Source organism: Oxyura jamaicensis, chromosome Z (assembly GCF_011077185.1).
Source record: "Oxyura jamaicensis isolate SHBP4307 breed ruddy duck chromosome Z, BPBGC_Ojam_1.0, whole genome shotgun sequence".
NCBI lineage: Eukaryota > Metazoa > Chordata > Aves > Anseriformes > Anatidae > Oxyura > Oxyura jamaicensis.
The window spans coordinates 65884439-65903879 of record NC_048926.1 but is presented as its reverse complement, the minus strand read 5'-3'; the positions used below and the strand labels follow the sequence as shown (position 1 = coordinate 65903879).

Genomic DNA, 19441 nt, shown 5'->3' with positions numbered 1-19441 from the left:
AACAAAAGCTGCAAATTTAGTTTAGTAAACACAGTCACAAAGAAGGACATGAATAAGGCCTAACAAGGAAGTCTGCTTGAACAAATAAAGGAACCACATCCTCCAAATAGTTTTAAATTATTTGGTAAGCGGTAGGACTTGATTAGCTGATAATTGATACAGTAAGAACAATTTTATTCATCAACAAACATAAGAAAAGTGCCCTATCTACAGTATCTAATTAGCACAGAAAGCTTTACAAAATTAACAGAAAAAAGTTGCACTAAATTACGTCAATACTAGTTGTAGTTTTTGTTTGTTTGTTTCCCGACGTGGCCCTATTCATTTCTAGTCAAAATTACTTTACTGTAGCAGAGCTAGCACCTATGCTGTACAGAATGTACTGGACATTTCTGTACCTTGATTTCAGATAGCAATGCAAGTAAACATGTAATTGCTTCACCACTGTTGCCACTGATAGGGTGGCAGATGCAGAGTTATTTGCATCAGTTTTCCTGGTAGTTATTATTCATTAGAGGATGTTATTTAATCAAAGTGGACAGAATTAGAAAACTACAGATATATGACTATTTTCAAAGAGAGGTATGAAAATAAGACTTATATTTTTTCTTTTTACTGGAAAGAAAAAGTTGAGACCACTCCTCCCAAGCTGTAGCAAAGAATAAAATGAAATTCAAAAGCAGTAGAGGCATGGTTGTTTATATAGCCATGATATCAAATTAAAGTAATTCAAATTTTTGACATGTTAGGCTTGTTAGATACAGTTGTTATTGCCGTTAAATATGTCAGAATTTCCTGTTGAGCGGAAAAAACAGTAATACTATTCAAGAACAATCACCTACAAAAAGTTTATTAGTAGCCTAAAAAGAACATGAATCACAGTAGTGATATTTTATTCACGAATATGAGACTCTACATTTTTTTCACCCTAATATTTTCATAGTGAGTAGCAAATCTACTGTTCAGTCACAAAATGTACTGCAATTGTTAGAGAATATCCTATGAATGATCCCAGGAAAAGACATCAAAACACTTTTTTTTTCTCCATTCTCTTTTTTTTTCAAAGTATCATCTTTATTAAGAGTTTCTTAGTAGATACTCTTCAAATGTAAATGCATTTGTAGTTAGGGTTTCACAAGTCACACATTGAATGCGGTTCATCTGGCTATATAAACTACAGTAACTCTGTACTCTGAAAGAACTGACCTAGAGTAACTGAGACAATTGTCCTAGCAACCCCTCTGCCTTGCCCCTGCATTTTTCAGTATTTTCAATGCCCTTGCTTACTATATCATATATATTACCAATAATATATTGCATTTTCTGTGCATTTTCAGAGATTGAAATTTAGATCCTGTGCATCAAACTTACTGTTGAACACATTTCACTGAACAGACTTTGGGATTTGATCTTCCTTCCTAGAGTGCTAGCATATTGAACAAATGGGCATGTTTTCCCATTTATTACCTTAATCATTGTTACCATGCAACTTTATTATTCCACTTGGAGTCCAGCAGTCTTTCTTTCCTGGAGTACTCTCAAGGCAAACATAACCCACAGGAAAAAAAGATCCACCAAAAGATGTTTGCATACACCTAAACTTACTGCTAGCACTGCTCAGGTCAGAACCTCAGGACCCTGAAAAAACATTTAAGACCCTCTCTTATAGGCTCTTTAATGAGCAGTCCATCAAAATACTTTCCAAGTGTTATTTTTTGAATATAACTCAGTATTAAATAGTTCTTACACAGAAGCAACAAACTTAGTGAAGCAGAGGGAGAAAGAAAAAGATAGATATTCAGTGTTCCCATGCTAACATGATCGTGACCAGATTTGATTCAGGCTACACTTGTTGCTGCATGTGTAATTGCATGCTAAAGGCACTTGGAAAACCTCAGACATACAATATACTAAAAATGCTACCTAGTACATTACCCTAACACATACGTACATAATACAACTGCATATGCAAGTTGAATTATATGCAGATTCTAATGCATTAATTTCCATTATTCAAGCACTGCAGACCCTTACCTTTTGAGACCAGACCTCAGTTCACTGAGGAATTGTAAAAACAAAACAAAATTGAGCTACTCCCTATCAAGGAATTAATAAACCAGATGTAAAACAGATTAAGTAAGGGAATAAGAAACCTATAATAATAATGGAGAGCATGCATATGAACTACTTTATCAGGAGCCTGACATGATTCTACAAGAACATAATAAAATTTATGGCAAATTGAGTATTTTATTACAGATAAAACAGAAGCTAATTACTTCTACATTTGTTTCCAGGACAATCAAACAAGCCTAAACATGGAACAGCTCTGACCAATAATCAAAAAGAAGCAGACATCTTTGTGTAACAGGAGGTGTGAATAGACATTTGAAGAGCGAATGGGATGACATCACACTGAACATAGAAAACCTTTGTAAACTATGAGCTTATTTTCAATCTGTCAACAAGAGATAGCATTCTGACTTGTAAAACGATCAGGACAAAGTAGTTCAATAAGCTGAGAAAACAGTTGATCAGTAAAGATTTTGGATAGACCATCTTGGGAAAGGACTATTATGTTTGTAAAGGCCAAGAAAAGGATGCTTTAATATTTGCAACACAAGAAAGTGTTGCAAATATTAAACAACACAAGAATTTTAATCTCCAGCCTAGCATTCATATCAGAATATATCAGAAAATTATGACCTCTCATTCTATTCTAAAAGATAACAGATTTCTAAGTGTTCAGTATTTTGGCAAGATATGACCACATATTTGTAGAAAATCAGCAAAAAGAAACAACTCTCTGCGAAACCCATACACAAAACTGAACCAGAGAACAGCATTTTGATGCCAAAGTGATAACACAAAGACAGAAAGTAAACAGTGGAAGAATAGAAAAACGTAGAAGATATTCCAAGATTAAAATAAAGTTTAGAAAAAAATGGTAAGAGAGGAGATAAGACCAGGCTGAAAGAAATCACTGTATCAAATACAATAGCTAGAAGAAAGGAAGGCATGAGACAAATATATTTTGCCAGTGCATAGCAGAATGGAAGAAAGCTAACAAACCAAGGGGAAAAAAAAAAAAAAAAAAAACTATCACACTGTCAACTTTATCCTAGAAAAATCATCAGTACTGAGAAAAGATGGCAAAAGAAGTGGACGAAGATGTTTCAGGAAATAAATATGATGACAGTGTTGGTTGCAAAATACACCGTGTTGAATAAAATGAAAATTTGGAATTGTTTAGAAAAGATAGCAGAAGTGAAGGAGAAACTAAGACGAGTAAAGAAAATAAATTCTACAATGGACTGGAAGGTCTGTTGTACCAATGAAGAACAGAAATCAACTCTGGTACTGAAAATCTCCACAGTGATCGCTAATAAGGTGGAAACCATCTGAGAACTGATTAACAGCAGAAAGAAGGAAGCTGTTTAACAATACTCAGAGGGAGTCTGGAGTATGCAGAAATCTAAGAGAACATTAAGTTTAAAGAATTAAGTTTTAAGAATTACATACGCCTTATTAAGCAGGAGCACTGAAACAGAGATACAAATAAAATAAAAATTGTTTTTGATAAAGAACAGTGAACCAGAAGTTATACTAAGTAATGCTACAGATACCATCAACTAAGGAAGACCTCGAAATCATAGACTCAAATATTAAGTTACTAGCTAGTGAAAATAGTAAAGGTTTTGAAAAATAATCAGATGCAATGATACAAGAGAGGAAAAGATAGGAAATGTTACCTGGATTTTTGCTGCTAGAAGACTTAAGCAAAGAATAAAAAATAAATAAAAATAAAAATAATAAAAGACACATAGCATCTTTAATTTGTAATGTGAACATAACAAGAAAGGCACAGGAAAAAGGAGCAACATGAATGTCATGACTGTCAGCAAAGTCAGTGAGTAAAGTACTATTAAAAAAAAAAAAAAAGACATGAAACAAATGCCAACATACAGTAACCACTGAACCAAAGAAACCAATGAACCATTGGCAACACAGAAATTAACCAGAGACCTCCACACCTTTTTGGCAGGTCTGGCTAATCCTTACTATCAACTTGGAAGTGTCTCACCACAGGTTACTTGACCACTTCATGAAGTTGTTAAGTGAAAACTAGTTTCCCTGGAGTCAGTCTGACCTTGCGCAAGGAAGAAAGCTTGCTCTAAGTTTTGAAAATGTCAATACAAGTTATTTGAGCCCTCTGCTTGTTTGTGCTGTTTTGCTAGTCAATGTCTAAGACTCTTACAAGCTGCCTTTATTAAATAGGCTCAGAATCTGTACCAGCAAGATATGTCAGATGCACAATGTATTTTACAGTTTTATGTAAAATGAAAACTCCTATATGGCAGTGACGTTAACTCATTCTCTCACACTCCTGCCTGCCACAGTACTACAATACTGAGTTCACATCTACAAAAAGCAGAAACGAGCAGAAAATACTAATAATTCACAAAAGTACTATTTTTACAATAATACTGTTCACTAAGTGCTCGTGCTAAACTTTTTATTTTTAATCATTTTATTATATAGAAATTAACCCCAATTTCTGTCAGTAACATGATCAACACCGAAAAGTTCAAAAGTTTAAATCTTTAAGTACTTGGGAAAAAAAAAAAAAAAACAGATAATCAACAGAACTGGTCTTTCAATTCAATAATGTCATCTGATGAGTCAATACAGCATAGAAACATTACATACTTTTACCAGAATTTAAATGTCAGATTGAAGGAAAGATGGACAAGTCGGGGAGGGGGGAGGAAATAGAAATTAAAAATAACTTGACTGATCACTTTTCATCCTTCCCACTGCTGTGTTAATTATATATTAAAGATATCAACTTAAAAAAAAAAAAAAAAAAAAAAAAAAAAAAAAAAAACTTTGATCAGCTGTTTACTTCTGGAAAGACTAAGAAAAGAAATCTTAATTTTCAAACTTACCATCAAAAGCTTCAGAAACCTATACTTTAAGCTTTCAAATCATCCCAGTTATTCTATGGTACCCAAATCTACGTAGTTTCTTATAAATCCCTCTGTGCTCCTTATTAATTTTAGATGCTGATTACAAACCGTAGGAAACAAGTAATTTGGCATAGCTTGGACAAAACAGGAAAAATAAGCTACATTTGGTCAACAAGCTTATCATCCCCTTTAGGAGGGGGGCACTAAGACTGAACGAGCTACCTAGCTCATATGGTATGTTCATCCCTACCTGAAAGCAGATCTCTTCAGACCACTAAATTAGCAATCATCAGTTTGCTGTGCGGGTGTGCCACTGCTAGAGCTGTGGTGATGGAGACTTCAAAGTATCAGCTGGCACATACAGACATACAGCTTAATCTTTACTCAAAACCATGATGAAAGTTACTTATGTTCCCATGGACCAGCTTGAAGTGTTCTAAATTTTTCAGAGCTCTTGCTAAGAGCTGCTAGATCATGTGATAATACAAATATGCTCATTATCATTCTATTCTGAGAATTCACAGATGTATAGGTAACCACCATCTATATCACTCTCCTTGATTTACTCCATGGTAGGGCTTCTACCTGAATGCAGAAAAAAAGAAAGTGTGCACCATATTATCCCTCTATGTATAGGCACTGTTCACATGCAAGATCAGAGCAAGATCAGGATTTACTTATATTTTTTCTATTTCCTTCCAACCTATGCATTTCTGGTGGAAGCTACAAAGGATGTAAATAAAACACAGAACTTCAAAAGAAAAGAAGGTAAGGCCTTAATATTCTTCAAAACAATCATCCTTATAAAATGGCAGCAAGCACTCTTTAATGATTTGTTTTCTTCAAAGTAACAAAGAAGCATACACCCACATGGGGCAAGGTTGATTAACTAACTTGTATAGCAGCTAACAAATTACTTACAGATGGTGTGGCTTTTGAGAAAAGCAGGTTTAACAAACAAAAAAAAAAAAGTTTAGTTTAATACATGATAAATTGCAGTGGTTTGGCTCATATTTTATGGGCCTTTAAGAGTCCCATTAGCAGTGATTTTCACTCTAAGAGCAGGCAGGGACCAGTACAGCCCTCCCCATTCACTGTAAACATTGCAATAGTTCTACCCATGTCTGCAGATGCCTCCTACTAGAATGTACCACAAGAGAGAAGGAGCTTAAGTCATTCCATTACCATGAGCTGTCTGAACACACCTACCCAGTTTATGGCCTGATATGCTGGAAGTCCAAAATAACACTGATATCATCCTCTTGACAGATATTAAAGTACCTAGTGCTAGTTAAAATAAGGAATATGGCATAAAACATGGACAAGCTGCATATATAACTATGAAAAAAGAAAATAAAGATTTTAAAAATATGTAGAAATAACACATTGTGATGTGTGGAAAATGCATTCTTCTCATCCCTCCACCTCCCAGAAAGGTGCGAATGATGTCAATGACTTTGCCCAGAGAAGCTGTGGATGCCTCACCCTTGGAGTTCTTTATGGCGAGGTTAATCGAGTTTTTGGGCAACCTGGTCTAGTAGGAGGTTTCCCTGCCCATGACAGGGGGGGCTGGAACTAGATGGTCTCAAAGGACCCTTCCAACCCAAAACACATTGTGATTCTGTGGTAATGACTGAGCGTTCCAAAATTCTGCAGTCTCGCATCCACTGTACAAAGCAAGCATATTGTGGATACTACATCATTTAGCTCTGCATCAGGGTAAGTCAAATCACCAAAATTCAAATTAACCCAAGGAAGACTTTAATCTCCTCCACCATCTCCAACATATCTTGTGGCAGAAAACACTCTTCTCATAGAGACAACATAATTCTGAATCTATTTAAACTGGGGGTTGAGATGTTCCACAATTGATTTTGACCTAAAGAGAATCCTTTAAGTTAGATAAATACTTCAATATTCAAACCTGAAGAATCTTTAATACTGTAGTCATCACTTTAAAAAAAAAAAAAAAAAAAAAAAAAAAGAAAATTTACTACAAATAGACTTCATTGACAGTGTTCCACTACAAACATCAGTATAAAAAGTTACTTCATTTTCAGGTTTAATGGGAAGAAAGTACAATTTCCCTGTGGCCTGGAACTTCTTTGATAATTATTATAGTGATTATTATAGAAGAATAATAGAAAAGCGATGTATTTCTAATGTGCTGTAGCTATCATACAGGCAACGCAAAGGTGTGGGAGCAGTATTCTGAATCACTTTCTGACGTTTGTGTTCAGTGAACTCTACAAAAAGTTTTCTCCAAAGATTAAACTCAATTTTAGAATTAATTTGCTTCATCAGTATTCATGATTTTTGTTTGCTTTTATTGAAAATGTATGTAGTAAAATTTCATTAGCATTTGTTCCAAGAACTGGTTTCTAAGACTAATGAAGATGAAAGACATTACCTAGGAGACCAATATTGTCCAAAGTCTCAGAGTACTAAAAAAATAAATAATTTTTAAAAAGAGATCTGAAAGCTGTGTTTTCTTATAATTAATTATAAGAGGAAAAAGAAGAGGATTTGAAGAAAATACATTATCTAAGAATTTTTAACCTCTGGACTCCCTTTGCAAGTACGATCTCCCACACTTAAATACAAACTATTACTTGTATTTCAGTAACATTAAGTGGTTTGTCAGACAAAGTAAATATGGAAAGAATCATAGAGAACAGCAAGGCAAACTAAGTACCAAGTCAGAAAAAAATGTAAAAAGTTTTTCTAAGAGTTGCAGAGTAACCATTGGAACTTTCCAAGAGCACCACAGCTGCAAAAAGTGACCTGAAAAACTTGATGCATTGTCATTTAGTACCAATGCAAAGAAAGAATGGGCCATCTTCCTACTTGAAAAACTGGTGATATTGTAGCAAATAAAGTGGAAAATTGAAAATAAGGAAGGAAAGTAGCCCATTATGAGAGAGAAAATATTGTGCTACAGCATCTTGCTAAAAATTGAGACAGTAGAAGCTACAAACTAGAGGAAGACATATCAAACATTTCAGACTGCCATACCAAACATTTCAGACTTGCCATATCTTTGCTGGAAATCAGAAGCTTATATCAAAAAGGAGTGTGCACACTAGAAATGAAAATTAAGAACTATTAAGAACTATGCTTGCTATTAATAAAGATACTGAAAGAAATACTTCCATAATTTACAGACACTCAGAGACATGCATAACCAATCCTGCTCACCTGTCTTCACTAAAACGTCGACCAATCAAAATTTTACATTTGTCTGGAGGGAGACAAGCAGCTAGCAAAGGTACTGTTCTTAACACTCGACTTTCCTGTAAAACAAGAAAAGTTACATTTGAATAAAATCAAGGAGGGTTTCTGTGAATTTTTAATGTTTCAATTTACTTTCAAGTTATTTTGACTACACACACAGAACAATCTTACCAGCTAATAGAAAAGGACCTACAAAAAAAAAAAAATCCAATTCTGATATATTTAAACCATATTGTTTTGACAATATTAAACTCAATCTTGTCCTAATTTATGATCATTAGCAAAAGTTTGAGCTGGATTATCAGTATCAAAATTAACAACAATTCACTGAATAGTAATAAAAAGTAGGCAAAAAAATGTTAGCATTAACATAATAGAATGGAGGGATAATGTCTCCATATTGGAAAATAAAGGGAGTGCTTGATTTTCACAAATAGGTGCTAAAAATAAGAGCACTGGCTGTGTCAAAACAATGTGCAATACAAGTATCTCCACTCCGTGGCAACTTCACAGCAAAGAGCAGAACAGTGGCAATGCTGCTGTAAGTGCTCTACCTTGTGCCACTCAGGCTGTGTAGACCAGGCATCTGCCTACATCAGTGCAGCAGATGAGAAGACTACTGTGGCTGTAAGGGGGTCAGATCTCAAAGAGCATGCAAGAGAACTGTGGGGACACCCAGATGAGAACTAGGGGACACCTGCTTCAGAAAACAGAAGAAGAAAGTATTTGTTTCAGTACTTTATGTAACACATCTGGGAACATACTAATATCTATCTAGACGGTACTGTAAATTGACTTTGAATATTAGGATCTCATGAGTAAATGTTAAAGAATACAGAGAAAATGTCAGTTTTGGTTTCCAGGCAAAATAGAGGGAGTGTGGGTTTATCTTGCATTTGATGAAAAGAACAAGCCAACACTGAAAACTGAGAGATGAAAGTAGTTTCAGTCTTTTTAACCACATGTGGAACAAAGGACGGACATTAGTAGAATCTAGCAGGAGTCAAGACACTGCAGGTTGAGCTATGATTATGAAGGTCTGAAACCCAATAAAGAATTAGTTCTTACAGTATTCTCAATTTCAATGTCTTACAATTCTGACAATGAAAATCCAAAGATAATAAGAAACCGCCGGGGGGGAGGGGGGGGGGGTATTCCATCTTTTTACTTATAAGTCGTATATCAACAATTCAGTATTTGTGAACAAGTAAGGCCTTGATTAGCTCTCTCAGTTCTCTCCAGGTGGCTGTTACCTTCCTCAAGTATCAATGTGCTGCTGCCTACAGCTCTCATTGCCTACCAGACTGCTGTTAAATTAGTTCTGTGAGTACCTTTATCACAGTTGCCTAAAACCTTTATTAATTTTGCTTCTTCTGTTCCATACCTACTGATTCACTAAAGTATAAATAAAACATCATGGATCTGAAGGAATAAGTAGTCCTGGTATACACACCACCACTTTGCACTGCAGCAGCAGAATGATGTGTCCTAGCGATAGATGAAGATCAAAGTACCTGGTGAATGAAGTGCTAGCAAGGGGAGGGAGAAATATCCTTCAGTCTACCATTCATTCCATCTATCTCTGCAAAGCTAAATAAGCCATCATTGGTAGTACAGGATTATTTGTCCTTATTTCATCATAATCAAATAACACTCCAATTCACTAGTCAGAAGACTCTCTTCTTCATAAGAATGTAAAAAATGGCAATAAAGGAACTGGAAGAAAATCAATTATTTGTCTCTGATAACCAAAACAAAAAGAGCTATCATCAGTCAAGAAAAAGTCATTCAACCATTCCAAACAATGTCATATCATTACTTCAGAATTACCTTTCTATCAAATAAATATATTCTCTTACCAGCAGGGAAAAAGTTGGAGTTTTCAAATCTAAAAAACAATCTATGTTTACAAGAAGATAAAATATAAAACTCAAAGCTGAAAAGAATTGTTTGTGAACATGAGCTTAAAAACAGTTAAGCAAAACTACCATTAGAATAGGTTTCATTTGTTTAGAATTTTCTTTTTAAAAACATCTGTATTTATATAGTTTATATATAGCTCATTACCATATCAGTTAGTTTCCATTTTCTGGTTTGAAAGTGGAGAGTTACTCTCAACTTTGTTCTTCTTAGTGTCTTAATAGTGGTTTGCAATTCTTTGCTTATTCATTATTTGACTATTGAATTACAGAAGTAGAAATAGGATTGGAGGAGTTGTTTGGCTTTCAGTTTGTTTTTTGTTTGTTTGTTTGTTTTTGTTTTTTATATATATTTTTTTTATTTTACTTTTATGGGAATTCATGTTATGTTTTGTTTTGTTAACATAGCATTGTCCTTCTACAGTGAACACTGTTCTACAAATACAAATATTTATTAAAGCTCACAGATATATAATTCCTCCTTTTTTCATGAATTGCTAAGATAATTAGCAAATTATATTTGATTCTCACTGTTCAGTAAAGACTATTCTACAAAACAAATATTACAATGAGCAAATAAAAGCTCATTACTAGCATTAGATCGGTACATAAGTTCATTAAGTACACACAAGTTTTCTTTGTTAAACCAATTTAACAATGAAAATTCTTATGCTTCTGCAAAGAAGGAAAGCACAGAAACAGATCAACCTAAACAGACACTCTCTGCTATGCTTTAAGGCTTCTGTCCTTAGTTACACCCAGGTTTTGAAAAGTACAAAATGGCCTAGGCTCTGCTGGAGGTCACTCCAAGGACAATAAAAGGCAAAGGTAAGAAAAATGTGCACAGGAGTTTGTACACATGACTATACCACCAACCATCAGGTCTGTAAGTGGGGGCATGAAAGAAGAAAGATGAGAAAATGGTTTTATTTATTTATTTATGTATATGTACATATATGTGCAAAGAAGGAAGAGAAGTAGAAATGATGGTAGGCAAATAAGTTCTTAACCTTTCCACTACTCCGGCTGCTGGTTAGGGTAGTGGGTTTGTATCTACTTTGTTTTTAAGTTACTGTCATCATGAACAATGGTGCACTAACACTATTCAGGAAACAAATATTTACCCCTAGACATGAAATACTATATTCTCTTAAAATTCCTTCAAAAATTAATTGATGGACCTATTATGCAAAGGTGGAAGCTGGATGATAGGATTCCTAACCTGGGATCTTAGAGAATCCCTACCACTGTGCATGGAGAGGTTTCTCTCTCTTTCAAAGCACCCATCACATAAGTGTATCTGGCAGAATGCCCACTGAATTGTGAGGACTGGAGTCACAGTCACATTCATTGAAGAACACAGGAAATGTTGCTTCCACCTTCTTCTATTACCATCCTGCCTGAATACAAGTCTAAATAGCATTATTTGGTCACAGTTGGTGGTTTATTTTGCTGCACTGCAGACTTCCAAAGCCAATAAATAATGAAGCACGTGGAGAATGAAAGTCAGCATTGATGTGCAGCAGGAGAAATACATTGCCCGTCTGGTTAGTTTAATGAGATATACCCCACAGTCCATTTCAAAAGTAACTGTAATGATATGGCAGACTCAAGGATAAGCTACTGATACTAAATCTGGAAGACTTATCTGCCTTCAAGACTTTTTGCATTTTGAGTAGACAGAGTTACAGCAAAGTGAACTTATCCTTTGGCAAGCATGCCTCTGCCATTCTGAGATCAAAAGAATCACCTGTGATCATCTATAACATTTCCAAAGGTCTTTGTACACCATACTCTTAGCCTTTCTTTGGATTCATCTCCAATAAGCCAAGTTCCCTTGTATAGTCAGATAGTTAATTTTTTCCTGTAAGATAGACTGTCTTCACTTAAAGTGGTCCTCCACTACTAGTTTATCCTATGAATTATCATTACTTGGATAACATTGCCTGGATCAGTTGTTACCACTAACATATATCAATGGAAAAGTTGCATCACAATTTAATGGACAACTGTTGTGATAGCTGATAAATAAAAAGTGTAGACTGCCTTTCAGAAGGACACGGAAATGGTGCATGGAATCCAAAGAGAATGTGCAAACTTTTTCAAATACCTTCCACCATGAACAAGAAATTCAACACAAATCAAATGCCAGTTCAAAGTTCTCTGGCACATTTTGAAACGTTTCTTCCATCAAGTGACTTAATGTATAATTAACAACTTTTGAGAAAAGAAGTAACTCAAAACTGTATTTTTACTATAAGTAGACAATTAAAAATCACAGCTTTCCTGTTTAGGGACCAAACACATCATGACTTCTGTTTTGTTTCTCTAGACGCTTTTCTCTAATTTGGTCATTTATATTCTGCTGAAGTTGCTTCAGGCAAAGACTACCTGCAGATTGAGCTACTGTAAGTAAACAGCTGGATCAGACGAATACAAGTTCTGAATGACACAGTCTAATTTCTAAACACACTGCCTATCCAGATCCCTGTAACTGCAGTTCATCTTCTAAAAACCTTGTGATCCACCACCATACTCCATTGTTAACAAACAAGAAAGCACCAACATAAATTCCCCTATAAGTTAAGCCAAAAATTAGGAGGCCATTAAATCTTTGAAGACACAGAACAGGCAAAAACATAGAAGGATGCACTGTCCAGTATAGGACACACTACACCACCACCTAGAATATTTGAAAAGCAAAAGTACCTTAAGAAAAAAAAAATAATAATAAAAAATAAAAATAAAAAATTCAAACTTCAAAGAAAGCTGCTGCTTCGGTGGTTCTCTCATGTGCTCTTCTAAATCACACACACACACAGACACAAACACACACGCACAAAAACACAGAAACATGATGTTTTGAAGCTAACCCATAGTTTTCCATTGGCTAAATTTTTAAGGTCACCACTAAGATGCATTGCTTAACTTATATTTTTAACAGACGACTAACAACAATAAAAGAGAAGAGCTATAAATAAAGCATTTTCCTTCCTCTCAATTACAAGCACCTCTGTGTCATACTGTATCAATACTCACTCTTGCAACAGTTTGTGCCAAGCCAAGGCAAGGTCCAGTTCTAGTATGACTATTCAAATTACAAAAGATGTCTTGTGTTTAAGAAAACTGCAGAAGTCAGGTGAGATTTCAAAAGATAAAATAATTCAGATGAACTGACATTGCAATTATCTGTTTTAAAAGGGAAAATCGTTATATCGTGTTTAAAACTTGGTTGTTTTCTCTTGTATGCCATTTGCTTCATTAAGACTCTAGTTGAACTCTTAAAAATTACAAGACCCTTACTCACCTCTGCTGGATGCTGAATTATATACAAGCAGGTGGAGACTTTTAGTGGATGTATAGGCAGGAATGGACACAAACACACCTTCTGAGGACGGCTACAAGACAAAAGGGAGTAGGAGAACAATAAAATTAATCTGCAATTTATGGCAGATGGCATTTATATTTATATTGCACAAATACATACCCTACCCAAAAAGGCACACTAAGAACTCCCCCTTATGACAGTGTACTAAAACATTATATACATTTCTGTTTGAGATTTCTACTGCTTCTAAAAATAAAAGAAGGCAAGGTTTTCATTCAGACAGAGTTTTCAAAAACAGTGTTCAAACCTCTCCTGTGGTTTGGTTAGGACTAAAGCACTATAAAAACCTTTTAGTCACCTTCAAGTGGAGGAACCATATCCCAGTTTGACAAATCTGTTACTGCATTTCATACCAACTTAGTGTTTCAACAATTTGATAGAATACTACAATAGAAATATATAATAATTATAATTGATAGACTATTTCTAATAGAGTATTTTAAAAGTATACACACAGGAAACCCCAAACATACTATATTTATGATCAGGTTCATTTTTTATAATTCCATCTATGCAGAAACTTATAGTAGACAAGAAAAAAACCCTTATCAGGAACTCCTAATTGAAGCCTGAAAAAATAAAAACAAAAACTATTTGATTTTTTTTGTTGCACTACAGGTGTTAAAATTACTAGAAGAACCATAAAAACACATAAATTAACCTAAATATTACTTTGCTTTAAACTAATATATGCTGGGTGGCCAAGAATAAACAGAAAGCTGGACAAGAGTAATTGCAGTTGTTATGCACACACAGAGATGCACTACAGCTACCAGTGTATATGATTTAGTTACTTAAAAAATGATGGATTTCCTGAACTCTGAAGCAATTACCAGTATTCACCACTTAAAAGCATACTGTGTCTGCTAGCAAAGCTTTCCATGATTAATAAAATAAAGCAAGTTTGTATGTTGATCACACATGAGACACAATAAGCAAACACTGCAGTAGACGTGATTTACTGAAGTTAGTTCTCAGGTTAGGCCTTGATCAAGTTTGTGTCCAGCCCCACCAACAGACACTGCAATGCTTGTTCGCGAGAGCGCACACCCAGTCAAGCTCACTAAATGTTTTGGTGATCTAAACCAGCATAACTGTTCCCTAGTCAATCTTAAAACAAAACATTAGTTCTTACCAGTAAATGGCAGCACTATAAAAAGGCAATAACAGTGGATAAATTGCTCTTTAACAGCTTGCAGGTTGTGTTAATTTAAGCCCCCTACTTCTAGCCCTAACTACTGCGACACAGAGATCATTTCCCTTCTCCACAGGGTACATAGTTATAGGTTAGCTAACAACCTAAATCCAGTCTGGGGGCAGGGGAAGGAATTGGTCCTGTTCAAAACAAGAACTGGAACAAGCATTTTAAAATATTTAGACTAAAAACCTCATGGCCAAAAAATTGACAAAATGGAAATTCTCATGCATTCCAGAAATAATGCTTCAGTGGCCTGCCTTCTTTCTTTCTTCAACGCATTTCAGTGCTGACATTTTCCTGTTGCTACTCCTCCATAAATCCAGTATATTCTGTTCTATTAATGGACAGGCCTTGAGCCTAAAAGTAAGCATTCATTAACCTCAGTATTCAGTGGGGTGTAACGGGGTCCTTCACTGTGAACCTACCGAAACCAGCCTCACTTCCAGGTCTGATGAATCCCTTATCAGTTCTCCAGTGCTTTAACACTATTTTTTTTTCCCTCCAGTGCTGTAACACAGTCTTTTTTTTTTTTTTTTCCATTTTTTTTCTCTTCACATGTAACCGATTCAAACAAAAATTTCTGAAAACAGTTTTCTCACAACTTGGAACCATCAAATACTCCCACGGGCTGTTTGTGGCCTGAGCCCAAAGTGTTAAATACAAGCTCATTGTATTTTTGATATACAAATTTACTGTGAACTCAAGTTTTGCACTCTGATTCCTTAGTTTCTCGCCGTTATTACATGGCTGGTTTCATTAACAAGAGAAATTGTTAAAGTTCTCCCCATGATTGCATTTTCTACTAAGGAGAGATTAAGGCATGAAAATCTACTACATAAAGCTATTCCAAAACAGTCAACTGGTGACTTCAATTCAAAGAGCTGCATTGTTCACTAGCTTTTATAAGCAGACGGAAACAGTTCCTGATGATTTCTGACCTCAGGGTGTTTATTATAACAAAGTTGGCCAGATACAATTTACTTATTTTTAAGTCTCACTTTTGTATATGTTTTTTTGTATTTTCCAGACTGGCTTATATTTTTCAAAGGTAGTTTTTTAGGCTTTGTTAATGTTACATAAAAAGTAAAGGAAATTACCAAAAAAGCAAGTATTTTTAAATTGTCACAGAATCAATTCTACCTATAATTTGATTTGTAGAGAGCAGAGCACACACTATTACAAGTAGAATACTTTCCAATATAATTTAATTACTTACATATGTATATACATTACTTAACTTTAATAACCCAATTAGGTACCTAATTATGTTGAATAGGTACTTTTACAACCCCATCCTGGGGGCACAAGGACTTATTTTTGTACTTTCACTTTGATACCTGTTATTGTGCTGAGACAAAAAAAACTTTATCCCTACATGAAACCTACATTATGAGACTAGAGCAGTCAGATAGGAAACACTTCCAAACAAGAGAAGTCCTGTTCCACTGCCACAAAGGCTGCTTTTACTCTGAGAAAAGTCACCTAGAAAGAAAAGGCTTTTTGTATTTTTCTTTTGTTTAAAGTTTTTGGTACAGACTTGCCCTACATACGTTGCTGTAAAAGAAGAGTAGGGGCAGCACCAGGGAACTTATTTAATGACCGTAAGTTTTCATCCATTTCTGGAAATGAAAGCAATCTACACCAGACTCCAGGCAAGAACAGCAGTATTCAAAATATTATGGAAAAGCCTGGGGGTTGGGAGTAGGATTTGAAGGAGGATGATTTTTATAGTATTATTCGCCTGTATGTAATTTCACTATTGCTCAAAGCTACCCAACAGGTTTCTACCCGTTTTTCAATACAGCATCTCTAGTTCAAAAACTCATGACAAAACAACCAGTCACATTGGTGGGACTAAAACATAACTCTGTCTTGGAGAAGTGCTTCATATACAGCCATGTACTGAACAGACAGCCATGCATAGAATTCTTATAGCTTTCCTTTCATTCTTTACAACTAAATTGAAATGTTCAGATTCAGAATAATATTTAGTTTTTTCCAGCAGAACTGTTCAAGACAGTGGACTGTGTGTTGCTGTGGCGTAAGGCTTAATGTGATTACTAGTTTATGGGAAAAGATAGTCTAAAAGTGAATACGTGGCAGCCTGGAAAATAGCAAGCTAATTCTGAAACTCTTTCCAAGAGTCTATACAGTTTTCATACAAAATACAAATGTCTGTACTCGCATCAGGCCCATTACCTTCCTACCACATGTCCACTGTATTTCAGAAAACAGACACCATTTCAGGAAGGCTATTAGCTGCACTCTTACATCTACATTTAGAAAACTGAAGGTAAAGCAAGGATTTAGCCCACCGTAAGCAAAGAAAAATTATGTTACATGTTTATGCTCAGCACTTCTAGGTTTTTCTATGGAAACGTATAAAGAGGTTAAGTGTGCCAAACACATGTTACAGGAACAATGGTTGCAATACTAGAATGAAAAGGAAGCTGATGTTTTTGAACTAGAACTACTAACAATTGTGGCAGCATTTTCATCTTACAACGCATATTGCCAAGGTCAGGCCCCAGACTCTATTTTCAAAGAAACATGCCTGGCCAAACAGAAATAGCTGCTTCAAGCTAATTAGATTTCTCTACTGTTTAGGTCAAAACACCAAGCGTTTCAAGGTCAAGATCCACCTGAAAAGTCTGGAGGGAAGCCACATAGTTACCACATGTTTGTTCTGTACTAATATTTTAATACATGTTTTATACTAACATAAGTCCATTACACATATGCATTGAAAAAACATTCAAGAGTTTTATTATAAGTTTAGCGTCATAAGCCCGTAAGTTTTATAAAACTTGAGAACAAACAATATTTTTGCTAGTTTTATGCTAGATGACAAACATACTAAAAATGGTTTAAGATTGCATTTAACATCCTTCACTTTAACCACAACACTTACAGAAGGATTTTAAAAGAGTAAGTGGATTAAGTTAAACATAGATAAAAACAAAATGATGCATTTAGAAGAAAACAATAGAAAACCCAGGGTCTAAGGTGTCCATTAAAATAGCATGACATTCAGGAGTAATAAACAGTTACAATATAAGAAACAGTTATAATAAACAGTTCTGTGAAAATGGCAGTCTGTCAGTTCTCAAAAATGCAGATCAGATGTTAAGTGTTACTAGGAAAGATTGAAAGAATTAAGCAGATGCATTGGTTTAATGTGGCAAGGTTTTGGTAGCAGGGGGCTGCAAGGCTGCACAATCCTTTGTGAGTGGAGCCCAGCAGCTGCCCCGTGTCAGAGCAGAGCCAGCTCCACCAGAGCTGAGCCATGAGTGATGCTGGGTGGGCTTCTGGGAGAGCAGAGTTAAGGAAGGGAAAGAACTGCTGGGCAGCAGCAGCTGGGAGAGAGGGGTGAGCACCAGCCTCGCAGCCCCCAAGGTCAGTGCAGCAGGAGGGCAGGAGGTGCTCCAGGCACACAGCAGCAGTTCCCCTGCGGCCTCTGGAGAGGCCCCTGGTGGAGCAGGCTGTGCCCCTGCAGCCCATGGGTCCCACGTGGAGCAGATCTCCATGCTGCAGCCCGTGGAGGAGCCCCCAGTTACTGCCCTCCAAAGAGATGTCCTGTGTCTGATCCTCCTCTTCTCCAGGCTGAACAGGTGACTGGGCCTGTTCAGCCTGGAGAAGAGGAGGCTGAGGGGAGACCTCATCGCAGTCTACAACTTCCTCGCGAGAGGGAGTGGAGAGGCAGGCGCTGACCTATTCTCCGTAACCACCAGGGATAGGACCAGCGGGAATGGTGTTAAGCTGAGGCAGGGGAGTTTTAGGCTGGACATCAGGAAGAGGTTCTTCACTGAGAAAGTGGTCGCACATTGGAACAGGCTCCCCAGTGAAGTAGTCACTGCACCAAGCCTGTCTGAATTTAAGAAGCCATCGGACTGTGCGCTTAGTCACATGGTCTAAAATTTTGGTTAGACCTGCATGGTGCCAGGAGTTGGACTTGATGATCCTTATGGGTCCCTTCCAACTCAGGATATTCTATGATTCTATGATCCTCACTCCCTTAGCATGCTTGTTCAGTCAATTGGCAACCCACTTAATGGCAAATCAAGGTGAAAAAAAATTAAAAAGACCCATCAAAACACCAACCCAACCGTCCCTGTCACATCTGGGGCCAAGTGCTACCGGCCCTCTTGGGGCAGATGGCCCATGGTGACATCACTGAGCAATGGGCTGTGACCTCGCAGCCCTCGCTGCTTATCTTGGGGCGCCAGCAGAGGCCCCGTCAGCCTAGCTCGTGGCTGGACTCCCGCTGAGCGTGTGTGCGAGGCTTGGAGCACCGAGCGAGGATTTGGAGGAGCCGTGCTGTGGGGCCGCCGGCAGCTGTTCTCAGTGCCCGTCCCCACAGGCATTGCCTGTGTTTCCCCGGCCCTGCCTGGCTCAGGCAGCCGGGGCTCCTCGGGGCGCTCGCAGCAGCGCAGGTGAGCTGTGCGGGGACACGTGCCCTGGGGCAGTGCGTGGGGGGCACGGGACGGCCCAGCCGCGGGGTCGGGGGGTTCCTGCTGAGGTGCCAGGGGGACATTGCCCCTGCTCGCCCTGGCACAGTGAGTGACCTTGGCCTCTCTCCCTTGTGCAGATTCAGACATCCTTTGGCAGCTGCAGCGCCGCGGCAGGGGAGCAGCTTCTTCACCTCAGCTCTCCCCAGCCCACTGGAGAGCCCGGTGGCCATGGATGTGCCATCGGACTGGACCTGCCCAGCCTGTGGGGAGAGTCGCGACGA

The 19441-nt window shown here is 37.0% G+C and overlaps 1 protein-coding gene across 1 annotated transcript in view; it reads right to left on the bottom strand.

The window, feature by feature from the left end:
* DTWD2 (DTW domain containing 2) overlaps positions 1 to 19441 on the bottom strand; it is a 95918-nt gene that overhangs the window by 49619 nt on the left and 26858 nt on the right. The window contains exons 2-3 of the mRNA XM_035310671.1: positions 13431 to 13521; positions 8169 to 8263 (exon numbers count right to left, since the gene is read on the bottom strand). Coding sequence (XP_035166562.1) covers positions 8169 to 8263; positions 13431 to 13521 — 186 coding nt within the window. The remainder of the gene's footprint in view (positions 1 to 8168; positions 8264 to 13430; positions 13522 to 19441) is intronic.